General features: G+C 45.1%; 2 protein-coding genes across 6 annotated transcripts in view; one reads left to right on the forward strand and one right to left on the reverse strand.

The window, feature by feature from the left end:
• EVA1C (eva-1 homolog C) overlaps positions 1 to 17,471 on the reverse strand; it is an 81,024-nt gene extending 63,553 nt beyond the window's left edge. For 3 of the 5 annotated variants that reach the window (XM_036880242.2, XM_036880241.2, XM_036880238.2), the window contains exon 1: positions 16,690 to 17,469. In XM_036880242.2, coding sequence (XP_036736137.1) covers positions 16,690 to 16,849 — 160 coding nt within the window. In that variant the 5' untranslated portion in view covers positions 16,850 to 17,469. Of the gene's footprint in view, positions 1 to 16,689 lie in introns of all 5 variants that reach the window. The other 2 variants (XM_057504084.1, XM_036880240.2) reach the window with 2 other exon arrangements.
• On the forward strand, positions 16,848 to 18,017 carry LOC130679569 (bcl-2-binding component 3, isoforms 3/4-like). Its single transcript, XM_057488709.1, has 2 exons — positions 16,848 to 17,414; positions 17,796 to 18,017. Exons 1-2 carry the CDS (start codon positions 16,848 to 16,850, stop codon positions 18,015 to 18,017), a joined length of 789 nt encoding a protein of 262 aa, XP_057344692.1.
• The last annotated feature ends 254 nt before the right edge of the window (positions 18,018 to 18,271 follow it).

An 18,271-nucleotide genomic window follows, 5' to 3' on the forward strand; every position in this document is an offset into this window, starting at 1 on the left:
TCCTTATGCTATACCTTACATCCCGGTTACTAATTTATTTTACCATTGGAAGTCTGTCCTTTTTTTTTTTTTTTTTTTTGTGAGGGCATCTCTCATATTTATTGATCAAATGGTTGTTAACGACAATAAAATTCTGTATAGGGGAGTCAATGCTCAATGCACAATCATTATTCCACCCCAAGCCTAATTTTTGTCAGTCTCCAATCTTCTGAGGCATAACAAACAAGTTTTTACATGTAGAACAAATTCTTACATAATGAATAAGTTACATAGTGAACAGTACAAGGGCAGTCATCACAGAAACTTTCGGTTTTGCTCATGCATTATGAACTATAAACAGTCAGTTCAAATATGAATACTCATTTGGTTTTTATACTTGATTTATATGTGGATACCACATTTCTCTCTTTATTATTATTATTTTTAATAAAATGCTGAAGTGGTAGGTAGATACAAGATAAAGGTAGAAAACATAGTTTAGTGTTGTAAGAGAGCACATGTAGATGATCAGGTGTGTGCCTGTAGACTATGTGTTAATCCAAGCTAGACCAGGGCAATAAAACATCCACGTATGCAGAAGATTTCTCTCAGAACGGGGGGGTGAGGTTCTAAGCCTCACCTCTGTTGATCCCCAATTTCTCACCTGATGGCCCCCCTGCGACTGTGCCTGTCTTAGGTTGTTCCTCCCTAGAGGAATCTTACCCGTCTCTGGCTAACCAGTCATCTTCCAGGGCCATACAGGGAAATGTGAAGTTGGTAAGTGAGAGAGAAGCCTTATTGTTTGAAAAAGTTAGCTTTTTACTTCTTTGCATATTTATGCCCTGTGGCTTCTATGCCCAGCATTTGTCTTGAGGTATCTTTACCACTTGGAGGAGTTATGATACTCGGTAAATTTGATATGAGGCACGAATTCTATTTAAGGGTTGTAATTAGGAAGGAAGAAGAAAAGCTATAGAAGTAGCAGGTGGAAGAAAACATGGGAAGATTGATTATTTCTTTGACATATCTTCTTGTAGAGTAACTTCAGCATGTATAGGTTTTAAGCTACTACTTAAATTGCACACACACATTAACATAATAGGAGTATAGTTACATAACCAAAGCATATCTGTAATTACCAGCCATCTCCAGTGAAACCAAGAAAACCAGTTAGGCACCTTAGGCATTTGTGAAAACTTATCTATGATATGGTGGATATTGTCCAAATGAACTTGAACAGTCTGAGAGAAATCAGACAAATTAAAACAACCCATTCCTGGGGACTGTTCACATGCCATATGTTCTTTTAACAATAAATAGTTTGTAGTTGTAAGACTTTGGAGCGCTACAATTTGCACTTCTCCAAATTCTTGGTTGAGTTCCAACAGTATAGATCCAGTCCAATTTTGTTGTTTTACTGTATGCACAGGCCAGCTTAGATATCTCCTTCCTCATTCCCATGGCAGGTCCAGGAACTGGTGGGATGAGTGCATCTACAGCTGTAGCAGTGCGTGGATCTTTGTTGGGGTTTTTTGATGATCATCTTCTGGCATGAGTCTTCCAGAGGGTGCAGATGTTGGAAGTTCTTTTTCATATCGTATCTTAGTTCATTTTCGGGGTAGCCCAATTAGGCTTTGATCCTCTGTATAAACACAAACAGACCCTTTGCCTACACTTTTATATGCCCTTTATACCCTTGTGTAGAACTCGTTGGAGGTTACCACACAGGAACTGCCCTTTTTTTTTTTTTTTTTTTTTTTTTTTTTGCTATCACTAATCTACACTTACATGACGAATATTATGTTTACTAGGCTCTCCCCTATACCAGGTCTCCCCTATAAACCCCTTTACAGTCACTGTCCATCAGCATAGCAAAATGTTGTAGAATCACTACTTGCCTTCTCTGTGTTGTACAGCCCTCCCTTTTCTCCTACCCCCCCATGCATGTTAATCTTAATACCCCCCTACTTCTCCCCCCCTTATCCCTCCCTACCCACCCATCCTCCCCAGTCCCTTTCCCTTTGGTACCTGTTAGTCCATTCTTGAGTTCTGTGATTCTGCTGCTGTTTTGTTCCTTCAGTTTTTCCTTTGTTCTTATATTCCACAGATAAGTGAAATCATTTGGTATTTCTCTTTCTCCGCTTGGCTTGTTTCACTGAGCATAATACCCTCCAGCTCCATCCATGTTGCTGCAAATGATTGGATTTGCCCTTTTCTTATAGCTGAGTAGTATTCCATTGTGTATATATACCACATCTTCTTTATCCATTCATCTATTGATGGACATTTAGGTTGCTTCCAATTCTTGGCTATTGTAAATAGTGCTGCAATAAACATAGGGGTGCATCTGTCTTTCTCAAACTTGATTGCTGCATTCTTAGGGTAAATTCCTAGGAGTGGAATTCCTGGGTCAAATGGTAAGTCTGTTTTGAGCATTTTGATGTACCTCCATACTGCTTTCCACAATGGTTGAACTAACTTACATTCCCACCAGCAGTGTAGGAGGGTTCCCCTTTCTCCACAGCCTCGCCAACATTTGTTGTTGTTTGTCTTTTGGATGGCAGCCATCCTTACTGGTGTGAGGTGATACCTCATTGTAGTTTTAATTTGCATTTCTCTGATAATTAGCGATGTGGAGCATCTTTTCATGTGTCTGTTGGCCATCTGTATTTCTTTTTTGGAGAACTGTCTGTTCAGTTCCTCTGCCCATTTTTTAATTGGGTTATTTGTTTTTTGTTTGTTGAGGCGTGAGAGCTCCTTATATATTCTGGACGTCAAGCCTTTATCGGATGTGTCATTTTCAAATATATTCTCCCATACTGTAGGGATCCTTCTTGTTCTATTGATGGTGTCTTTTGCTGTACAGAAGCTTTTCAGCTTAATATAGTCCCACTTACTCATTTTTGCTGTTGTTTTCCTTGCCCGGGGAGATATGTTCAAGAAGAGGTCACTCATGTTTATGTCTAAGAGGTTTTCGCCTATGTTTTCTTCCAAGAGTTTAATGGCTTCATGGCTTACATTCAGGTCTTTGATCCATTTTGAGTTTACTTTTGTATATGGGGTTAGACAATGGTCCAGTTTCATTCTCCTACATGTAGCTGTCCAGTTTTGCCAGCACCACCTGTTGAAGAGACTGTCATTTCGCCATTGTATGTCCATGGCTCCTTTATCAAATATTAATTGACCATATATGTCTGGGTTAATGTCTGGATTCTCTAGTCTGTTCCATTGGTCTGTGGCTCTGCTCTTGTGCCAGTACCAAATTGTCTTGATTACTATGGCTTTATAGTAGAGCTTGAAGTTGGGGAGTGAGATCCCCCCTACTTTATTCTTCTTTCTCAGGATTGCTTTGGCTATTCGGGGTCTTTGGTGTTTCCATATGAATTTTTGAATTATTTGTTCCAGTTCATTGAAGAATGTTGCTGGTAGTTTCATAGGGATTGCATCAAATCTGTATATTGCTTTGGGCAGGATGGCCATTTTAACGATATTAATTCTTCCTAGCCACGAGCATGGGATGAGTTTCCATCTGTTAGTGTCCCCTTTAATTTCTCTTAAGAGTGACTTGTAGTTTTCAGAGTATAAGTCTTTCACTTCTTTGGTTAGGTTTATTCCTAGGTATTTTATTTTTTTTGATGCAATTGTGAATGGAGTTGTTTTCCTGATTTCTCTCTCTGTTGGTTCATTGTTAGTATATAGGAAAGCCACAGATTTCTGTGTGTTGATTTTGTATCCTGCAACTTTGCTGTATTCCGATATCAGTTCTAGTAGTTTTGGGGTGGAGTCTTTAGGGTTTTTTATGTACAGTATCATGTCATCTGCAAATAGTGACAGTTTAACTTCTTCTTTACCAATCTGGCGTTGGTAGCTTATTTCCCTGACATAATTGCATTAAGTCCATGGAGGAAGGAATTAGTATGCCATGGCATCAGCCCTGGGTCCCCAGTGCCCTGCAGTGAGAACCTCTTCCCTGTGGTTCTCAGGTTTATGTGATTCCAGAAACTTTACTTTTCCCTACAGCCCATTGAAGTGCCGATATTGTCAGGTGTTGTCCATTCCTTGCAGCTTGCTTGAATTATAATAATGATAACTATGTTAATTTACAACCTTAACACTCAACACTGCAATTTTGACCCAATCTGTGCCAGTGAATCACAGACATTTGACATTCTTAAAGTTAAACTCTCAATTACTATGTAAGACTGGGTATACACCACCTAACAATCTACCTTCTCACAGAAAGAGAATATATGGGTAATGAAGATAAATAGTGCAGAGTAGTCTCAAGTCTGCATTCCAGAAGGTTCTATAAGATTCCTTGAAAGTCTGTAGTTTGAGTTTGGATGCATGTCACAATCTGACTATCCTTTAAGGATGAAAGTCCCCTTGCTTTTGTGTGTGTGTTTGAGCTACACACAAGGAGCAATTAATTACAACATACTTTTTGGTCAGACCTTTCTCATCACAGCATCCACGGGCAGTGGAGAGCTGAGATGGTTTATCTGTGTTCAGTTTCCAGAGACTGATCTTTTTGTCTGTGGTCTGATTTTATATTGGACCCAGCCTGGTGTGATCCATGTTGTGCATGGGGTTGCCATGTTAAATTTCCCATTATGAAAAAACTCTTAAGTTCAAAGACTGTCCAGGTCTTTGAGGAAGTTTTCTGGAAACCAGGAAATAGAGGTTGTATTGCTGAGGCCCAGGATGCTGGCTGCAGGACCCACATGACTCGTTTGGGTAGAAAGTCACTCCCATCAGGTGGACTGGTGCTTGGCAACATTATGGGGAATTTTCCCAGCCCAGAAACTTACAACCTATTCACTAGCTCAGCTGAATCCAGGGATTGCATACTTTGCTTTGGTTCTTTTTAAGAAATATGGTATGTAATTTTTATTAACAAGATAAGGCAGAGACATAGAGGATAAAATGTGTACTCTATATTAAAATATACGTGTGATGAAAAAAATCACTGTTTAATGTCCTGGGAAAGAAACAACTAGGAAAAGTCTTTTTCATTAAAAAGTTTTTCCCACTTGCTTTTATAACATCTATAACCAGAAGTAAATACCAAATGCATGAGGCATTTGGGAAAATCAATACTGTCTCTAGGCCTGCATTTTCATTAAAACTATATTAAAAGAAGAGAAATAAGATCTTGCAAGAAGATGCTTTGAACATTTATATTATATTACATTATATTATTTTATTTTATATTACACACACATAGATACAGAGGGATGGACAGTCAAAAATGTTATGTATATACATATACATATATGTGTGTGTGTTTATAAATATATATAGAGAGAGAGTCAAATATGCTTTTACTTGCATTGCAGGAAGCCACATTTATTTTAAAGACATTTTGCTTAGGAACTTGATGCCTTTTTATAAAAAGGGTGTCAAGGGAAGATGATCCAATTTCTGAATAAGAACTGATCCTGAAAAGTCCAGTTTTAGCCCACCACAACGGGCAGGAATGAGGAAAGGAGCAAAGCCCTCCTGCTGGACAAGCATTCTTACCCCCACCACCACCACCACTTTAACATTAAATCTGAAACAGAGTTCTGACAGGCCTGCTATTTTCTTCAGTGCCAAGAGCCATACAATAGACCTTTTTTTTGGACAAAGCTCTTAAAATGCTTCAAGATTCAGATGTACTGAGTCACAAAACTGTACAAATACAGCACACCCATTCCTGCTGGTGCCCCTGCTCGCTCTTTTGGAAAGAGTACCGTATTTTCTGTGTGTTTGGCAGAAGGAAAGAAATATTTTAATTAGAGTGGCAACCTGTTTGAAAGAAGGGTGACAGAGGGGACAAACTGTGAAAGCAGGTGGCTGTCCTTGGGGCTGGTGGCCTCGGAGCAGGATGGGAGCTATCATTTCAGAGGAATCCATTTGCTCCTCCTGTTCAGGGAGGGCCCTCCAGTGGTGCTCAGCCCCAGGAGCTGGTAAGTGTACAGCTTGCAGCCAAGTGGCAAGCCGCACTGTCCTGACAGAGCACTAGGGTTCCCTCATGCATCTGCACTCTTAGAAACCTCTCTGAGCACGCGTCTTTAGAGAGTGTGTAGCAGGCAGCCTGAGAGGTGAATGCACATTCCCCAGAAGCATCCGTGAACCTGTGTGGCTGTGCCAGCAGCCCTGGAGTGGGATGTGTGGGGGCGGGAGGGTGGGGGGGGTGATCGAGAGTGTGGAAGGAATGACAGCAGGAACAGAGAAGGAGGGAAGAAAGGTGAGGAGGTGCTGAGGGAAAGCAGGCCTTCACACAGTTCTCCTGACTTTGCCTCTTTTCCTTTTAAACATTCAAATCAAAATGCCCCTAACTCGTGCCCGTGTGGCTGAAGTGGTAGATAGCTGAGAGGTGTTGCAAATGTGTCTCGCTGTAAATGAGCAAACCATGTCAAGCCTGAACGCCTCTCCAGAGGGTATTTTGGTTTGACATTAATGGTGGCCAATATATGAGCTTGAAAGGAGGAGGGCAAAAGGGTCAAAGTCATGGACAAATTCCACTAAGGAAAGCAGGGGACAGAGTGTGGAAGCACAGCTGTGGCTGGATTGCCACTTCCTGGACTTTAAGTAACTGCACTCTCTGTAGCCTTGAAGAAGAGCATGTAGAACTGTCTCTAGGATTCCCAGATTCAACTTTGATTTTTAAAACTGTTGTCACCTTCTTCAGATTTCAAAAGTGTAGGAAATAAAACAAGGACAGGTGGGCAGGCAGTGCCCAGCATTCCCGGCCCCAGCACAAGGACGGGTCATTCCTTGTCGTGGGGGCTGCCTGTGCGTGCAGTGTGTTTAGCAGTGTCCTGGCCTCCCCTCACAGGATGCTAGCAGCACCCCTAGTTGTGACAAATAAAGTTGCCCCAAGACACTGCCTAATCTCCCTGAGGAGACAAAATCTCCCTAGATTGAGAATCACTGATTTAGATGAAATGTGAGGACAAGCTAAACTTTCATCCAGTAAAGACAGCCATTTACTCTAAGGACCATGTGGCATTTGGGGGGAACACTGACAACCTCAAATAACCTGCTCTGAACAGCCAGCTGTAAACACAGAAGTCTGAAACAAAAACAGACCTTTTGCCTCAAAGATCTGGTTTATGCCTTTAGGGAGGCATAACATTATTTAAAAATAATCCTGAGGCAAAAACATCCTGGGGCACCTAGCTTCATTAAAAAAAAAAAGATAAACCAGAAGAGAGGAACCTTCACACTTGAACTCTGTGGCTTAGAGGCAGAACAGACAGGACTTGAAGATCTCACTGTGGAATTCTCCACAGCCTGCAGTGACCAGTTCCACACAGTGGGTCCTATAGCACATGGGCCCCTGAGGCTCCCCCTTTATCCCTCCCTTCATCCCAGAGCTGTGGAAGGCGCTGAGTCTTTACATCCCAGCTGACCTGTCCACAAAGCATTTGGCATTGTTAGCTTTGGAAGGTGTGTTTAGTCATTCAGGCCTCAGAGAATGGAGGAAGGTGTTTTAAAACTGTCTCAATTTCATAATCAAATTGACAAAAAGGTGTGTGAGCCTGAACTTGAAGTCTGTGTACATCTTTTCACTAGAAAAGGGACTATAAAATTGTGTGTATTTCTAAAGCTTGTCCCTCAAAAGCTGTCCAAATTGGCCTTCTAGATAAGATCTTGCATTCTCATTCCCACCTGTCTCCTGTTGAACTGGCAGACAGGGAAAGGGCTTGGTGACCCTTGCTCCAGAGTACAGTGCAATGATTTATGATTTCAAGGCCTGAGAACTTCAGAAACCACTGAACACGAAAAGGGTGAAAAATCTTCCAAGGCAAGAGAGAGAAAGGAAGGACTTGATAGCATAGCACTCTTCTCAGACTCTGAAACACTACTCTGAAAGCTGTCACGAGCATGCATCACATAGGCCCTTGCAGACAAAAAGGGTTATTTTATCCAGATTATTCCCCCACATTTTGGGGGAAAAGGGAGTCATTTGTAATCATCAAAGGAATGCTGACAGACTTGAAACGGGATTACATTCTATTATACTCATCCGAATTAAAGATTTGTTTTGGAGATCATTCTTAGGTTTCTTCCTCGCTGCTCCTCCAACCCCAAATGAGGTGATTTGTATTCAGAGGACATCTGAGGCAGACATGAAATCAGACAGTTTGCAAACATACATTTCAGATACAGTGGCCTGAGTTTTGAATTTTAATGTTGTTTCTTTCTCTGTGTGTAGAGAACTTGGCTCTCAGGTTGAAACTAACCCCAAACATTGCCTTATTCTCTAACTTGTTAGTGTGGGAGAAATTCAGTTTCAAGGGCCTGAGTGAGTGAGTGATACAGGTGACCAGAAATGTGGGTATGGAGATGGAAAATCTATGCATGGCCAGAGTTGTCTGGTAGGTCTGTGGACACAGTACTAAACTCTTAATTCCAAGCCTTGTGGTTTGGATACCATCTGTAGAATGTGACCTGCCAGATCTATTATTCATCCTCAAACTGCTTTGTTATCTGTATGTCCATGAACCCACTGAGAAGGAAGCTTCTCCAGGACAGGACTGACTCTTGGAGTAGCCTTGTATCATACTTAACACAGATCTGATACCTGAAAGATTTGAAAACATTTCCTATTTTTTCATATAGAACTCCAATTATGTAGTTACCATGTAACTGATGGCCACCTGGGGAGGAGTCTTGGGTATTTCAGGATGGATATCATAAGTCAATAGAGGAACTCAACTGGGTAAAAAAAAATAAAATTTTTGCATTTTATTGTATGTACTTCAATATAAAAACAAGAACAAAATCCTATCTCTTGACTTTAGCTGCCAAAAAAGACAAGATATCTCTCTCAAAGGAAGGAGATGGCAATCTGTGAGTAGGAAGACAGAGCAAGGAATGTGGGTAAAGTGCATTAGAACTTCTTTCCTTCTTGACTCAGTGTACTTCCTTATGAAGCACATACTTTAGTAGTTCTTTCAGTAAGGATTTATTAGTGGTAAATATGTTTTTATGTCACATGCTCTCTTGAAGATAGTTTAGCTGGGTATATAGTTCTGCAGACAGTTTTGTTTTGTTCTGCTTTGTTTTATAATCTGGAAAAGTATTTCACTGACTTCTGCCTCTCACTGTTGCTGCTGTCAAGACCTTATAGATGACATTTTCTTTCTCTGATTGCTTTAAAACTATCAATTTGCTTTTGGTATTTTATAGTTTCAATATGATAGGTATAAATTTATTTTTAGTTATATTGCTTGGGAGACTTGAAGTAGAATCTTTCTTTAATTCTTGAAAATTAATGCCAAAATATTATCACTTTGAGTGTTACCTCTCCCACATTTTCCCTATATTTATCTTTGGAGTACTGATCAGATATATGTGAACCTTCAGTCCATCCTCCATATCTTATAAATTTTTTGCCATGTTTTCCATGTCTTTATGTCTTGCTGCCTTCCAAGTAATTTCTTCTACTTTATTTCCAGTTCACTGTTTCTCTCTTCAGCTATGTCTAACTTATCCATTCAGCTTTTAATTTCAATGAATATATTTTCATTAGCATAGTAGTATTACTATAATTAGTTGATATACTTGGTGCTTTTACAAGTATGCCTGCTCTTTTTTAATAGCCTTTCATTCCTTCTTCATGTTTTAAATTTCCCCCTTTTATTTCTTTTTGTTTTAGATGCTCTTTGTTATTTATTAAGAACTCTGTTTTTTCTACTGCTATTACTCATATAATGTAGTTTGGATTATTTGTTTATAATTAGCAGGATTTCATGTCTAGGAATCTTGTGGGGCCTGTGTTGGTGATGTTTGATGCAGGGAATATTTGGGAGGGCAGGGGAGTTTTTTGTTTTGTTTTTGTTTTACCAACTACCCTGGAACAACTTTGTTAGTCTCTCAGCTTGGTTTTTCTGGTAAAGGTAATGTGAATTCAAAACCCAAACTCTTGAAAAGGCAGGCCTGTAGTTACATATTCTCAAGGGAGATTATTTTTTCCCTCCAATCTAGAGCTAAAGTGGAGACAAATTTCTTTGTCATCTTTTTTTGCGAAGCTGATTTGTTTCCATCCACCTCTTTATGGATGTTCAGTTCTTTCAGGTCCTGGCTTTATCTGGAGATATCTAAAGCCCTCATGACCTGTTAAATCTTTCTTGACCATCAAAATGCCCCAGGGTACCCAAAGAGTCAGTGCCAGCTAACTTCTCCAGTTTTCTGATTCCTCTTCATTTTTGTTCCCTGGATATTCCTTGTATTTAGTCACTCACTCAATCATTTAAAGGATGTTTGTTATCTTTTATTCAGCAGCCATAGGTGTTTTATTATAGAAATAATATCAGAATACAAATTCAACCAAATTTCCAGAAACAGATTAAAGATCCTATTCTATAACTAGTTCTTTGGGGCTAGATAATACTATCTGTAGACAGGACATGAAATGGGCAATAACTATAAGTCCTGAGAAAAATTTGGGTCTGGTAGATTAAGAGATAAACATTACAGAAGTGGCACTGCTTTCAGCTATCTGTAACTTATTTTAGTATTAGAGAAGCTCCCTGGGTTCAAATCCCCAGAAGTTATTTAACCACTGTTTGCCTATGTTTCTTTCTCTCTTGTTCTCTTTTTTTCTTTTTTTCTCTTTTCTTTCTTCCTTCCTTCCTTCCTTCCTTCCCTCTCTCCCTCCTTCCTTCCTTCTTTCTTTTCTTTCTTTCTTTCTCTCTCTCTCTTTCTTCTCATAGGGTTGTGAGGGAAAAATGAGTTATTTTAACTCACTGATTTCTTTTGTGGGGAGGGAAGTCAAGTAAAGAAGTTACTGCCTGTGCTGGGCCAGAGTTTTAACTAAGCCAGTGCACACATAGAAGCCAGTTAAGGGGTAGCAGAGCAAGGACCTCCAGGGAAAAGGAGAAGTTCAGGGAGAAAGGACTATAGTCACTTGGTCAGCTACTCTTCCCATCAGAGATTCTCTTTCCAGTGCTAAAATATTGGTGACCCTAGGATTTATGTTATTAAAGAAACCTACTTCTTTCCAGAAAGATACAAACACAATAGCCTAATTAAAATAATGACTGGGTATCAAAACCCTTCTGAGTGCCCTCACCCCTATCTTCCAGGTCCATTACTAGTTCAAATAACAAGAGTATGGGTTTTGAAACCAGACCAGTATAGGATTCAAATCCTGCATCTAAATTTCACTAGTAGTTGTGGAACTGAGGTAGGTGGTAAGGTGGGGGCCAGGGTGGGTAAAGGGGAACAGTCATTCTTTCAGTGTACATTACTCCAAGCAGTGCCTTTTCAATAATATTAGAGGTGCTCACAGGATGCAGAGAAGACCAGCGATTTCCAATTCTTTAAAATCATGAACCCCATCAGTAAAAGCATCTTGAAAATACATCTCTGATATATGTGCATTTAATTACAAATAATATACTGTTCTACTAGTGTAGGAAAAATGGAAGTTTCATGGCCAGGATCCTCACCTGACCCTGGCCTGCTTGCCCATTGCACATGTGCAATGCTCACAGGCACATGTTTAGACACGTGTTGGCAATGGGCTATTATTGACTCTATATAAAGAGCTTAACCCAGTGCTCTAGGGCAAGGAGGCAGAAAGGCCCAGGGGCAGAGACCAGCTTGCTGCAAGCAGACTGCCCCAGAGGTGGGCAGGATTCTTGTAAACCTGCCAGCCCAAGAACAAAGCTTGGTGTAAAATCTTTTACCCCCAAAATGTTCTGTTGTCTTTTTTTGGTCTTCACCAAAGAGTGAACTTGCCTGAGGCTGAAACCCACAGGCAGACAACTGTCAATTGACAGGTTAATTATAGGCAAAACAATTTCTTTTTTAAGATAGAAAAGAAACAAATACAAGAGAACTGAAGTTCTAACAATTTTCTCCTCTATCTCCTGGATCACCTCATGCCCACTTCCACTTTGGAGGGTCAGTCTACTCAGCGGGCAACTGAAACACAGTGGTCACCCCTGGACGGTCTAGAAAGGTTGGGCAAGCGGTGGCACCTCTTTCCTCTGCCCCCCACGCCCCATTCAGCACCACACCAGCGCAGTACTCCAGCCTGACTGCAGCCCTGGGCTCCTGGTCGAGTCCGCCTCTGCCCCGCTTTCAGCTGGGTGGTCCTGGGCAAGTCAGTCAGCCTCTCTGCGGCTGGGAGTGCAGCTGCAAAGTGAGACTGCTGCTCCTCTCGGAGGGCTGCAGTGAGGGTGAAGTCAGGTGACCCTGGACCCCAGGGCTCTCACTCCCTTTCTGCTCCCGCCCTGAAACTGCTGCCAGGCGCCCTTTCCAATAACACACCCGGGACACCAAAGCCATCAATAATGGATGACGCGCTTGCCCAAACTCCACCTCTGTGCTGCAGAAAGAGCCAGCACAACACTTTTCAAATGTAGTTGCTTTCCATGGAAACAGACTAGCAGTTCCAGACACTTGCTCTTCATCTCTCCCTCTGTGACCACTGGACACCTCCTTCGCACACTCGGTTTGCTTTCTTTTGGTGATGAGCTGGCTTTTCACTCCACAAAATCTTTGAAAGTGAAGATGATCCTGAACAAAAGGGTGATGTGACCAAGGCATCAAAAAATGCAGAGCTCTGTGTGCAGGGGGTTGTGCAGGCACAGGCATGCGTGTACATGTGGGCCTAGGTGTGCATGTGTGTGCACACACTTGTGTTGAGATGCAGTGACAAACCCTATCACTGGTCTCCCTGGTGGTGAGCCCTGCAGGAGGGGTGAAGGGCCAGTGGCCATGCCTGTGTGCCCTGGATGAACTGACGCACAGGCAGAAGCAGCCCTGCCCTCGGGATACCAGCGCAGTGGCTCTGTGCCCTGGCTATACACTAGAATTGCCTCGGAGCTTTTAAAAGGAGACCAATGCCTGGTTCTTCCCAGACCAATTAAATCAGAAACCATAGTAGCATCCACACATTTGTTGAGACTCAAGTGATTCTAACATGCAGCTGGGCTTGAGACCCACTGCTTACCTGAGCAGACAGCAAAGTTCAACCTCTCTTTAATGGACAACTGTGTCCCCTCCCTCAGGATCTAGTTCCCACCCCTGAGCCTCCAAGATCAATTGAATTGTCATTATTCTTGATTCTGAAATTTTTGGCCAATGAAATAAGGGTTTATTTTCTGGGCTGCAAAGGATCTGGAAACAATGACATCAGCCCAGAGGACCCCTTCCATCATGCAGTGACCTTTCTTTGAGGTCTGGGAACATTTTGGTACACTGAAGGCCTTAAAGGCTATTATCTCCTGTCCTTTCTCCTCCCCACAGTCACCACCATGTGCCTGAAGGCAAAACCAACATGAAAACATATGATAACAACTAGTTTTTCCAAAGTTGGCAGTTTTCTAGGAATCCAGGTGGGAACTAGAACAGTTTTCCACCCTTTCCTGACTCCCACCCAATCCCTCTCCATAAGTCCATCAGTCTTGTTGAGTTTCTTTGGGAAGAAAAGGAACAGGAGAGAGAGAAGAAGCAGGAACGGCAGACCCTGCTTGCCTTCAGCAGAGACAATGGAGAAAACCACCAAAAAAAACAAGCCATGGTGAGCTGAGTTTGGGAGACACACTGAAACATCACTCTCTAAAGCAGGGCAAATGTACAGGAGCCTTTGCTTTTTATGGCTGGAACCCAAAAATGGTAACCCGCCCCTCACCCCTGCCTTGTTCTCTGAACAAAAATGACATTGACATTATACTTCTGTGTGAGTGTGTGTGTGTGTGTGTGTGTGTGTGTGTGTGTGTGTGTTTAATCAATCAATTTGGACCTCTCAGGTCAAATCCCCACTTAGGGAATGCAGTCAAAAGAACAGAACTCCATCCCAAAGAGGAAAATGGATAAGAGCCAAGCACATTTGAGTATGGGATTAAGGATCAGAGGCACTAATTTTGCATGAACTGCTCTTGCCTTCCTGGGATATGTTTTTAATGCAGTGATGATAGCCTTCCAGTGGCCGTTGGCAGCATCTCAATATCTTCAGGGATGCGAGAGAAGGGGGTGTTTGGGGAGACTGTTTCCCAGCAGGCTTGGAGGTAATTAGTTCAAGTCACGAGCACGAAGGGGGAGGAGGTACCACAGTGCATCGTCTGGCTTATTAAGAGTGGGATCCGACGATGGAATCCCTAGGGCAAAAAAAACCAATGACCCAGGAAAACGACACCAGCTGACCGCCCAGGAAAGGCTCAAGGAAGAGTTGCAAGAAAGATAAAGGCTTAAGAAACTTTCCAGAACTCTGCACTGCTAATCTCCTGAAGGCCCTGTACTACACACACAGTGGCTGGGACCCTGACATCCTGGCATCTTCTTTCACATGGAAACATCAAAAACTGAAACCAAGGGAGGATGGAAGGAACTTGGGACCTCCTCAGCTTGTGAAGAAGGGGGTGGAAGAAGGATGTTTTTGATGTCTCCCTTGTTTAGGGAAACAAGCAGGTGTCTGCACTGTCAAGTGCTGCTCTCCTGTGCTGGGCTCTTGTTCTAAGTCTCCTCTGGGCAAGGTCCACTGTCTCCTTTCAGGCCTCCGGTTTCTGCACAGCCTTCCATGTTCATAAAAAGGGACAGGACTGCCTGTCCACAGGAGAGCTGGCATCAGGCTTTGAGGCTGGGATTGCGGGGGAGGCGAGGGGGTCAGAGTTACATGATCAGGATCCACTGCTTTGTCCAAAACATTCAACTGAACACTCGGATGTCATCTTTGGAGCTTAGGAAGTTTCCTCAGTGCTGTATTTCATATGGTTGGGGGTCTCTAAAGTTTCATTAAGTTTCAAGTCAAACTGATCAACTTTAGAAGACATTTTTCTCCCTGAGCCTTTTCTAATGTTTCCCTGAAACCACACAATAATATCATTTAGATTGAAACTTGAGCGTGTCTGTGGTTTGGGAGGATGCTGTTTTTCTTTTTGTCTCCCAAAAAGCCTCCCTGACACTTTTTCCCAGTCTTCAGATCTCTGAAGAGCAAGGCAGACCAGAGGAAATTTAGGGGCTGCTTGTGGTTGGACTTGGCAATTATCACCACCTCCTGCCGGCTCAGGGAGTTTTCAACCAGAAATTCAGGTTCCCACAGAAAGCAGAAGAAATTCATTTTATCATTTCTATCATTTAGAAGAACATGCATCAAAGCAATCCATTTCCCTCAGGAAATCGCAGCCCTATTCCATAGCCCGAGTTCACCCTCTGACTTGCTACATGCAGACAATTTCAAACTTGGGTGGTAACCCCTCGACTGCTGCAAGTATCACAACCACTTCCCTAAAGAAACAAACTCGAAGTGTCTAGGATCTGTGAGAACAACCTAATGGTTACACCGCAATTTACCTAAAGCAATATTTATTCAGTTGCAATGTTGCCACCACAAAAAAAAGGCTTGTCAGCTTTCAAGTCTTCCCTTACACTGTTCAGAGCTAGACAGTGGCCAAATGAAGAACTCCTTTCCATAGCTTAAGTCAGCAAATACAAAACTTTCTAGCAGCCAAGAAAGTCCTATTACAAAAAGAAGAAAAAGTCAATAGCACTTATAAACCATTTCCTAGCACATTTACCACAACATTCTGATCCTGTGGTGCTTGATTTTAAGGACCACAGTTTGCTTGCCAAATTGGCAAATCTTGGCTTCCTTTGCTAGGTAGAATCACTGCCTTGATATTAAATATTCAAAGCAAAGAACCTGTGACCTAAGGGCTCTCAGCTAACAATGACATTCTCTGTGAGTAAACTAGAAACCCAACTCGGCCTCTGGTTTGCCAGTGTTCTCTGCCATGTACTAGTCTATGCACAAACAGGGCTGAGGAATGATGCTGTTCACCATGATTATATTGCAAAAGACCCTGTCAGCTGGGCCCACAGGGAAAAGCAAAGCCTGGACTTGGCAGATCTCTGGAGAAGGGGGACAGTGGGGTTCAGAGCTGCTTCCTGGGCTGGGCAGGGGCTGGGGAAGGGTGAAGGCCTCCAGCCCCACCAGTGGGAAACCCAGGTCAGGTACAAGTGCACAGGACGTTTGTTCCTCTAAGCAAGTGCAGAAGGGATATAAGACTGTGGTGCCTATAGCCATCAAACCCAGAAACTTCTCTCACTTTGCGGCAACCACAGAACTGTCTGGGATCAGCTGCGGGAGCCTTGGTCCTCCAAAAGAAAGATTCATCCTTTGCTGGGACTAGGAAGTAGGTTATTTTTGGTCAAGGAAGCTGGAACTGGAAGAGGTGGGGATGGCTATTTTTTGTAGTTAAAGTCATTCCCCTCAGCCTCCTCTCTGTAAACTCCTGCTCATCCTTCACAGCATCTGCACCACTGCTGCCCCCGCCGGCGCCCCTCCCTGCCTACGGGTGCGACTTCAGATCAGATGTCTCCTGGGCTAGTCTCCTTACATGCACCCAGGACGCTCGCTGCCTGAGGCAGACCGTACGGATGGCAAACCAAGGGCAGCTCCTTCGACCACAACACGTGTATTTTAGGGCGCTGGGCACCGCACACCGCTCAAAGAGCCTCCAGCGAACGCGCATCCTTTAGGCTGGTCGCTGATGCTGCGAAATTGACTAGGTCAACAGCAGGACGAGAAGCTCCAAATACGTTACCCATCCTTCCTTCTAGGGGACCTCCCCTGCCACTACCCCACAACGCAGTCACCTCTATGCCAAGAAAACTGGCTATGAGCGCTCCCCAACTTTAATCCAATCCTGCCGTGCCCCTTGGGGCGGCTGCCCCCAGACGAGGGCGAGGGAGGGCGCTTCTTACCGGAGAAGTCCGTGAGCGCCGCGATCTCTTTGGAGCAGACCAGGACAGTGCAGTAGAAGAGGCGCAGGAGCTGCCCCGGCGGCTCTACCTGCCTGCGGAGGCCAAGATGCTGCGCGGGCTGGGGCGCGGGCGGCGCGCGCGCGTGTCCCAGCAGAAGCATGGTGCGGGGCGCGGGGGGTTGCTGGGCGTTGGGCAGCGTCACATGGCGGAACGAGTCAGGGGCCAGCGGCTCCGCGGCCCCCCGCCACCTCCCGGCCCGGGCTGCCAGAGCCTGCTCCCTGGGGCCGGCCAGCACCAGCTCCCCAGCCAAGGGGAGGGGGGCGGAGAGCTGGGGCGGGGCGAGGAACCCCGGGAAGGATCCGCGTAGTTTCCCCGAGAGGAAATCTCCGCTGCCGCCCCGCAGGAGGAAACCAGGGGGGCAGAAGGGAAAGTGTAGCCTTCGCGCGCCCGGCGGCTGCGGAGGCCGGTGCCTGGCGCACCGCCCGTCCGGGAGGGCGCCCCCAACAGCGCGCCAAGGACCGAGCAACCTGGGCGCCTTCCACGCCTGGGTCCCCGCCCAGGAGACGGCTCGGAACCCCGGGCCCGGCCCGCGCTGGCCCGGTGCCAGCCTCGCCCCGGCTGCAGGAGGAGCGCAGCCGGTGCCCGTGACGCACTTTGGAGCCAGCGCAGCTCGCGGAGCCCGGCGCCCCCGGGGAGGCGCCAAGACCGAGGCGGGGCCGCGGAAGGTGGGGTCCTGGAGGTGTGAGACCGCAGCACTGACTTCCCTGCGACCCTCCACGCGCCACCTGTGGAGTCACCAGCACGCACAGTTATCCTCGCGGAAGAGGAGACTGAGGCCCCGCTGTTTGCCCAAGCTAAGGCAGCCAAGCAGGGAACAAGCTGGGGGGAGGCGGGGGGCCTGGGCCTCAAAACGGGTCAGATGGCTCCAAAGCCCGTTCTTGTCTCTGGGACAGCCTTCCTTTGGGTATTGGTTGTCCGCAGCGCTCAGGGGATCTGACACCGGACAGGCATAAACAGCCACCCCGCGCTAATAATTGGGCTTTGTTTTAAAATGGGCCACAGCATCTTTCTGAACCCCTTGATTCCGCGCGGTGTGACCCGCCCAGCTGGTGGAAGAGGAGCGAACTGCTTGGCCCGAACTCGGGGAACCGAGGCGCCGGGTGAGGGTACCTGCGGCCCGAACCCGCGGCCGCGCGGAGCGTCAGGGCCCCGCAGCGCCGGCGGGAGGGAGCAGGGCTCGGCGGGCGGGCGCCGGGCACAGAGTGTTCCCGAACACCGCGTGGAGGCCCTGCCAAGTTCTCGGCGGGCTGACGCGGAAACGTAGATAATGAGGCCCAAGGGCGGGACCAGGCACACTGCCCTGGCGGCTCTGGAGGCACTGCAAACGCCGTACAGGGCAGGGAGGCTTGAGAGAAAACCCGGCCCCGCTGCCTACCTGTGGGACCCTCTTAGGGGTGGGTCGCAAGGATCGTGAATGGCTGGATGATACTGGGTACCACCAAGTGTTCCAGCGGGGTCAGGAGCTGGGATTGCTGGCACTTCCTCCCTTTCTGGGGGTGGTGACAAACGCCACCTGTTGAGT

The sequence above is a fragment of the Manis pentadactyla genome, chromosome 1 (assembly GCF_030020395.1).
Source record: "Manis pentadactyla isolate mManPen7 chromosome 1, mManPen7.hap1, whole genome shotgun sequence".
In the NCBI taxonomy this organism is placed as follows: Eukaryota; Metazoa; Chordata; class Mammalia; order Pholidota; family Manidae; genus Manis; species Manis pentadactyla.

Excerpts from the sequence above, each read along its gene's own strand:
- LOC130679569 (XM_057488709.1), top strand. The coding sequence starts at position 16,848 with ATGGTGCGGGGCGCGGGGGGTTGCTGGGCGTTGGGCAGCGTCACATGG. Across the intron at positions 17,415-17,795 it reads CCGAGGCGGGGCCGCGGAAG|CTGGTGGAAGAGGAGCGAAC; the intron begins GTGGGGTCCTGG and ends TGACCCGCCCAG.